Source organism: Pezoporus occidentalis, unplaced genomic scaffold, assembly GCF_034315485.1.
Source record: "Pezoporus occidentalis ecotype Australia unplaced genomic scaffold, CSIRO_AGI_Poc_V1 ctg99, whole genome shotgun sequence".
Lineage (NCBI taxonomy): Eukaryota > Metazoa > Chordata > Aves > Psittaciformes > Psittacidae > Pezoporus > Pezoporus occidentalis.
In genome coordinates this window covers 4,520,403-4,528,009 of record NW_026916358.1, presented here as the reverse complement: position 1 = coordinate 4,528,009, position 7,607 = coordinate 4,520,403, and the positions used below count along the sequence as shown (strand labels likewise).

The window sequence follows — 7,607 nt, the reverse complement described above, 5'->3', positions numbered from 1 at the left end:
CGAGAGCCCAGGAGAGGCGAGAAAGGAGCCTTTCTAAGTTACGCTTCTGAGCACGCCGGGGCCCCCTTCACGGAACATGAAGCGGGATCCCCGTTAGAAACAGGGACAGGACCAGTGCCAGTACGTAGCGGGGGGACCCGGACCTTTTAAATCCCGGTCCTGGCGGCTACGGGAAATGCTGGCGGGAAGGGAGAAGAAGAGGGAAGAAACAGACCCACATCAAGATGTGAACCCCCTGAATTCACGTAGTCGGGGAGCCGCTGCCCCGCAGTGATCAAGCAGGGCGCTCCGCCCCGCTACAGCTCCCACCAGCCCATCCCTGGTCCGCGGGAGCCGGAGCCGGCCTTATTAGGCGTTGCGGAAAGAGACCGCTGAGCACGCGACCGACCCGTTAGGGAGCCCCGCCTCCTCCGGTCGCGACGCGCGTGCCGGGACCGGCACATCCCTGTCGAGCTCTGGTGCTGTTGCCGCTGACCGAGCCCCGGCCCTGCGGGCAGGATGCAGGTGAGCAGCCCGGGGCCTCAGAGCACAGGGCCCGTGTGCCGCAGAGGAAGCCCGCCTGGGCGAGGAGCTGGGGCCGGGTACAGTGCTTGGTCACGGCCCCTGGGGCGGCTTCGGGCTCCCGCGCCGGCGGAGCACCCCGGCGAAGACGGGGTAAGGAGGGAGCCCGCGTTCAGCTCCCTCTCTGGGGTTGTAGGTGTCCGCCTTGTGGGGCCTTGTTATGCAGCTCCATGGCTTGTTTTTGTGGTCGTTTGGTGTGTCTTTTCAAGTACCGTACTTACTTGACTACTGTAGTAAGCACGTGGATGGGCGTTTTAGGGGCAACTTTAGTATGTTGATAAACGATAGTAGATGCTGTGTCAAGGGAAAATGACCACAGTCGGAGACAAAAAAAGAAAAGTAATCTCGCATGCTGTTTGCTGTGCTACCGTTTCATCTCTTATTTTTTTCTCCTGGTAGTCCAGAAGTGCTGTGTTTTGGTCTAGAGAGAAGATGCAGTCTCTTGAACAGACCTAGTGTAAGCTCTGTTGATACAAGCCATAGCAAAGCAATAGGTGGTGTATTCAGTTTTTAAAGTGGACTTAGCTCAAGACAGTAAGGGACCACAATCAGCCTGTGACTGCATAGCAATGAATTTTCATGTATTAAAGAAATAAAGCGTCTATCTAACTTGGAAAAAAGCTTCTGGATTTTTCAACAATACACAGGTGCCTGCTGGCCTTAATTTGAAGGATTATTACAACTATGCCACAGTAAAGTCTCTTTTTAACTTTGAGGAACAGTCTAGGCATAGATTCAGATCTGATTTCCTGGCAGAGTCTGTGCTTGCTTTCTCCTAAGCACTTGTGTAGTCGCACAGACTTGAATCTCCTACGAAGTATTCCTATATACCCAGAATTATGTCTGCAAGGCTGGCGCCTGTGTGTCACCACTTCCTGATGCAATTGCTGCTGACCTGGTGGCCTGTCATTCTGTTGAGGCTCTGTATGTGAGCACTGTGGGCAGCCCACTTCCCTGTTGCCCAGCTGATTTTCCTCCACTTCTCTTTCACCTTGTGAGAGCTACAACGATGGTTACAATGCTTCAAACTCTTGTATCCTACTGAGACCTCTTGTACGTGTGGGGAGTGGAATCAAATCAAATAAAGACACTCTTCTGCGTTTGCGCCCTCCCCTATATTTAAAAAGCATTCTGTGATTCAGGGTTGGCCTGGGCTGCAAAGAAGCCTCGGCATCAGGAGGATGCACACTGTGACTTTCTGGTGACATCCATCCAGTTACCACTTCAGTGTTGTGCTGTGTCTCTTGAAAAACTTGCTTCTGTTAAGTTCTGGAAGTGGTAAAGTTCACCCTGAATGCATGTAGTCCATTTCTTGTTCTGTTCTAGGACCCAGATAAAGACACAGAGTGGAATGACATCCTGCGTAAGAAAGGTATCTTTCCTCCAAAGGAAGACCTGGAGGAACAGGAGCGTGCAAAGGAAGAAGAGCAGCTTGCCATCCTTCAGAAGTCTCCTGGTGAGCAGCAGGAGGACAAGTTTTGGAATGGCTTCTGGTGGAAGCTTGTACAAGAAATGGCCGTCAGTAATGTTCATGTGCCTGTAAAATGATGTGTCCTTTTCCAAGTCTGTAAGGAATACCAAAACTTCTCATATAGGGTGGTCATCTGTTAAGAGTGTCAAATACATTCCTGAACACATGGATTCTTCCAGCACAAGAAAGCTTTGTTCCTGATGTCAGCTTCATATTTTTATAGAAGTAGATGTTTGAAAACTGAAATAAGAGCAGTGTGAAGGGAGTCTGCTGTGTGAATGTTCAAGTAGAAGTATCTTATGACATTACCTGTTGTATGCTTCCTCCTTCCCCTGTTGTTCGGGCATCCCTGCTGTGTTGTTGTGTGTGTTAGGTACGGCCATCATGCGGCCATCAAACTTGAATGCTAGCACAGGTACTTACGTGCTAGTCTAGGCAGCCTTCAGATGAGAGTCCTTTGCACCTATATGTTTAAAGTGCATAGTATTTTCTAAAAGTCCTGTAACACTAATACCTCAGAGAAGCCATATTTCTCATAGTTAATCTGTCCTTAAATAAGTTCTGTTGGACTGATAAAAGCTGATGAGCTTTAATCCTGGAATGAGTTTTTTGCTGATTTGATGTTTCTTCCGTTCTAGTGAAGACTTGTGAGGACATGACTCTGGAAGAGCTAGATGAAGATGAATTTAATGAGGAAGATGAGAAAGCTATTGAAATGTACAGGTCAGAGCAGCATGCAGAATTTGTCTTTAGTGAAAACTGGAGGTTTTTTCTTTTATATGCTGTTAAATACTGCTGAAGAGGGGAAGGATGTTGTTAGGCCTGCTGATGGAAAAAGTGGGTTGTGTTTCTGGTGTCTTGCAGAGCTTCTAAATGTCTTTAATAGGATAAGTGCATTTAAATTCAGTGTCCTTTATCTACAACCTACTTTTGCAGAGATAATGTGCACCTGCTGAGTGCATGGCTGGGGATTCTGAGAGCTTTGAAAATCACCTCCAAGACTTCTCAATTTTTGCATGAATGAGGTTAAGGTGCTGCAGATTTACATAATTACAGTGTTGGCTTTCCATTATTTCTTTACCATCTCTGTTTTTTGCTGTTTCGTTCGCTAGTATAGTGTCTGCTGAGGGCAGAAATGAGGGGGGGAAAAAGTACTTAATGAAACATAATTATACTTCCTGCATGTTGGCAGTTTAAGACTGTGATGCAAATACAAGAGCACCTATTGTCTGTGTAAACTTGCTTTTGTTGCTCTGGGGTTTGAAGAAGTTTGTAATGTGTCTCTAAAGTATAGGTTTCAAGTAGCTGCTTTAAGTGTTATTCTGTCAAAAACACATCTGTTCTCAAGATCTGGTTCCCATTCCTTGCTGTTCAGGCAGCAAAGGCTAGCAGAAATGAAAGCAGCACAAATGAAGAATAAATTCGGGGAAGTTCTGGAGATTTCAGGAAAAGATTACATTCAAGAAGTTACGAAGGCTGGAAAAGATATATGGGTAGTCCTGCACCTCTATAAGCAAGGGTAAGAATTTGTTTTTAAACTTTAAACCTCTCACTATCAATAAATGTGTGGTATTGTGGAGATTAAGGAACTGATTCTGGACCTCTGAGAAATAAAAAATTGAATTAATAATTTCATTACTGTTGACTCAAGACTGCCAAACTTAGCCCTAAAATGGTGTTACCATGAAGAATGGGGTTTTTTTTTGTACATCTGTATAGCACAGCACAATTTGTACCGTACAGCTACCACAGGCATAGCTGCTGCACTGAAATATCCAGGTTTTGGAAATTATTCCAGGTAAGGTGTGAAGGGCTGTGCTTTAGAAGGATCACTGCGTGTCTTAGCCTGGTTTCTAGAGGCACAAAAATGGAGTGAACCAGGTTTCCAGTCCTGCTAGCATTATGGAAAATTGCCTAAAATATCTAATAGTTGCCAGAATTTTCTGGAAAGGGTTAGAAGTATTTGGTTTTGTTCATTATCTCTAGTTGCGCAGCATGTGTTCATTGTCATCTGCATACTTTATTCCAGGAAAGAGTATTTTGATTTTGCCCTTGCTCATGCAATTTCTAAATATCATATCTTCTTAGATCAATTTATCTGTATGATGGAGGGAAAGGTTGTATTACTAATATCTTAAAACAAAAAAACCACCAAAACCTCCAGTGATTCAACACTGGAACACTTGCTCCTGGTAGACTTGTCTTTCCATGAATGCTGCTTACTGAGCTGGTATTTCTGAGCTTTCTTCTGGAGCTGATTACTGTCTTTTTTTTCCATACATGTGTGTTGCTGTTCACAGAATTCCACTCTGTGCCTTAATAAATCAACATATGAGCGGGCTTGCAAGAAAGTTCAGAGATGTGAAATTCATCAAAGCTATCTCTACCACCTGCATTCCCAACTACCCTGATAAGAACCTGCCTACGATAATTGTCTACTTGGAGGAAGATATCAAAGCTCAGTTCATTGGGCCTTCGGTATTTGGTGGCATGAACCTGACAAGGGATGGTGAGTGGCTGCATTTCCCATCTTCCAAAGGAAAAGCAAAACTACTTTGCTGGGAAAGAGAGAAATGAGGTTTTGGAGGAGAAGAGAGGTACTAAAAATTGTATTAGATTTTTTTCTGCACCCTTGTAGCTCAGCAATGTGCAATTAAGGCTTTTTGTAAAAGCAGTGGATGGCTGAGTAGGCCAATATACAAATATTAATTGTATGTGTGTGGAAGTATTCACATCCTGTGTTGGGTGAAACAGATTTTCCTGAATATATTAAATAGTGCCCACACATATTCTTTGGGGCTCTTGTACCTGAATGACCGACCTTGCCTTCAGTTGCTGAATAATCTGTGCACTTGATAACTGGTTCTTCATAACTGGTGCTTGCCTCCCGCATTGTAGTGCTCCTTGTTTCAGCCTGAGAGCATGTATTTATCTGTTGTATTTTCCTGACATGCAGGCTCTGCTCCTCATGAACCTTTAAAGAGAGCCTGTCCATTTATCTGACTGGGGCTGCTAGCCTGAGATTGGGCTACTTCCTTTTCCTCTTGCCATCTCCTGGAGATGGCAGCATGTTAAGCTCCTGCCTGGGTAGTTTGGGGGCACAGGGCTCCATGGGGAACCTTTCCTGGAGGTTGTGGTTTTCCATAGACCTGTTTCTCCTTGCCCATGTCAGTAGCCTGGTGGCAGGCTGGGTTGTGCAGCCTTGTCAGCGTGATGTGCTTCAGGAGGTGATGAGGGCAGAAGTGCAGGTCTTGGAGCACTGTGGTTCTTCAGCAAAAGCTGCTCTTTGCACGTGGTTGGTTGGGGATGGTGTCCTACAGCAGTGCTTGAAGGCAGAGGTCAGAAGTGAAAAAGATTCTTCTTGGAAAGCACATGCAACTCTGTAACCTGTTGGATTTTACTTCAGTTGAAAGGATACTCATCAACTTTCTGAGTAGGCATATAGGTCCAGATGCCTTAAAGGTTTTTTTAAGATCAGACTTTAAGGACATCTTTATCTAAAGTGAGCAACAGTTAAGCAGCATTTCAGGGTCCCTGCTGGATTATATCACTGTCTGTACTGGGATGGGATGCAAAGAGGTTGGTTTTGGTTTTTTGTTTTTTTTTTTGTGTTTTTTTTTTTTGTGTTTTTTTTTTACGAAACTTCTGAAGTTTATGGGATACTTTGAGCATGTGCTGTAGAAAATGTTCCCCTGCCTGGAACTGTCAGAAGGGGAAAAGCTCACCAGTGAGATCACTGATTTGAGAACAGCTAACTGACTACAGTGGTTGCCTAATTGTGTACTGAAGTGAGCAGTGGTAGCAGAACCTGTAGTTATTTCTTCCAGTTTTAGTACATAAATAGTTGATTTTGGGGGATATCTGAGCCAGCTTAATTTGGTCATTGCAGATAGCTGGGCACTGGAACTCTGCACATTCTTTTATTATTTTCTTCATTCTTTGTCCCCGAAGCCGAGGTGACTTCCACCAGAGGTAAAAGAAAGTGTGAGGTTGTATTCATTACTCTGTAGTTTCTGAAGGAAATTAGATTTAATGATAGGTTTGCAGCAGGAGTAGGAGAGAGGTTTCAACTGAGTGTGTTGTATCGACTTTCTGCTGCTTCTGGGAAGCCATCCAATTTGAGCCTACATAGCAATAGGCCTGCTATTGATGGTGAAGTCTTTCTGTCTTGCTAAGGAACTAATAAGGGCATGGTGTAGTGGGAAAGGGGTGAATTGCGTTACAGAATACATCCCTGAAAAGTACCTGTAGTTCTCATGTGTCAGTGGAATTGCTACAATTTGTTTGCTCCTCTGCAGGTCTGTTCCCAGGCTCTTTTGATTGGGATGACCTCTATATGATGGAGACAGCTGTAATATACGAGCACTGGTGATAGATGTGCCAACCTGTCTTCTGCCCTTATGTGGTTAGAAGAAGGTTGAATTTGCTTTCACTGGGAGAGTTGCCTCTAAAGCTCCTGCTTGGTATTAATCACCTCTTTTGCACTCCTGGTTGTAGATGTAGCAGGGAGGCACTGGGAATGCTGCTGATGGGCTGCAGAGCAGTACCCCTGTGCCCTGTGTGGAAACCTGTACCAGCAGTAGTGACTGTATGAAGGGGAGGGCTCAGCTAGAGTGGGTGCAGGACAGGGGCTGGGGCCTGCGTGTGGAAGAGGAGGGGAAGGAATAGAGCAGGGACCTGCTTTTCATGGTAGTAAGAGAAAGCTGGGGAAGCAAGGGTGGCCTTTTTCCAGTTTGCTCCCTGCATTCATGGCTCTCTTGTTTTCTTCTATGCAGAATTGGAGTGGAAAATTTCAGAGTCTGGTGCCATCAAGACTGACCTTGAGGAGAACCCCAAGAAGCAGATCCAGGACCAGCTTATGTCCTCAATCAGGGCGCGTGTCCTGGCCAGGAGCGAGAGTGACTCTTGAAGCCACTGTTCCCACCTAGAGCACTGGAGACACTCATCAAGACCTTACTAAGCCCCAAAAGAGCAGTATTTCAAGACAAACACCTATCTAGAAACTTCTAGAAATTAAAAAAGGTTTTTTTTTGGTTTTTTTTTTTTAAAGACCAACTTACTGCAGATTCACTTAAGATAGTGAAAGAGATTTTATATTAAGAAGGCTAAGTAAATCTGACGCAAAGTTTTAAAATACAGACTTCAGTGGAAACAGGTCTCTTGTTATTATTTTCTTAGTAAATTGCTGATTTCTTAAAAAAAAAAAAGGAAATACAAGCTGGTCTTAAGCAATTGGTTATAGCACTTAGTTGGGCCTTGTCTTGGTTTGTCGTGTATATGTCCGACAGCCTGGACTGTGTGGAAAGCTAGGGAAGGTGATGCAGGATGTGGGTGTCACTGAAGGTGGCACGTGGTCCTTTGCAGAGGTGTGCTGTCAGGAGGGCCAGCACAAGGCCAGGAGCTGGAACTCCAGACATCTTGAGAGAGGCCTTGGTGATGGCCAGCATCTCCGAGGACCTGCTGAGTCCAGACCACACTTTCATTTAGCAGCGGTGTTTTGCCTGTGGTAGCGGCTGAGTTTCCTGCACCATCTTACCTGCTAATTGGGTGTCGTGGTTTAAACCCAGTCAGGTAA

The 7,607-nt window shown here is 45.0% G+C and overlaps 1 protein-coding gene across 1 annotated transcript; it reads left to right on the top strand.

The window, feature by feature from the left end:
- The first annotated feature begins 394 nt into the window (after positions 1-394).
- On the top strand, positions 395-7,037 carry PDCL3 (phosducin like 3). Its single transcript, XM_062606917.1, has 6 exons — positions 395-504; positions 1,888-2,017; positions 2,671-2,755; positions 3,408-3,551; positions 4,333-4,541; positions 6,808-7,037. The coding sequence occupies exons 1-6, from the start codon at positions 499-501 to the stop codon at positions 6,939-6,941; spliced, it is 708 nt and encodes a 235-aa protein (XP_062462901.1). The 5' UTR covers positions 395-498; the 3' UTR covers positions 6,942-7,037.
- The last annotated feature ends 570 nt before the right edge of the window (positions 7,038-7,607 follow it).

What these genes read in the sequence shown, in the direction of transcription:
- PDCL3 (XM_062606917.1), top strand. An exon ending in CTGCACCTCTATAAGCAAGG is followed by an intron (nt 3,552 to 4,332) that starts GTAAGAATTTGT and finishes TGCTGTTCACAG; the next exon opens with AATTCCACTCTGTGCCTTAA. An exon ending in CATGAACCTGACAAGGGATG is followed by an intron (nt 4,542 to 6,807) that starts GTGAGTGGCTGC and finishes TCTTCTATGCAG; the next exon opens with AATTGGAGTGGAAAATTTCA.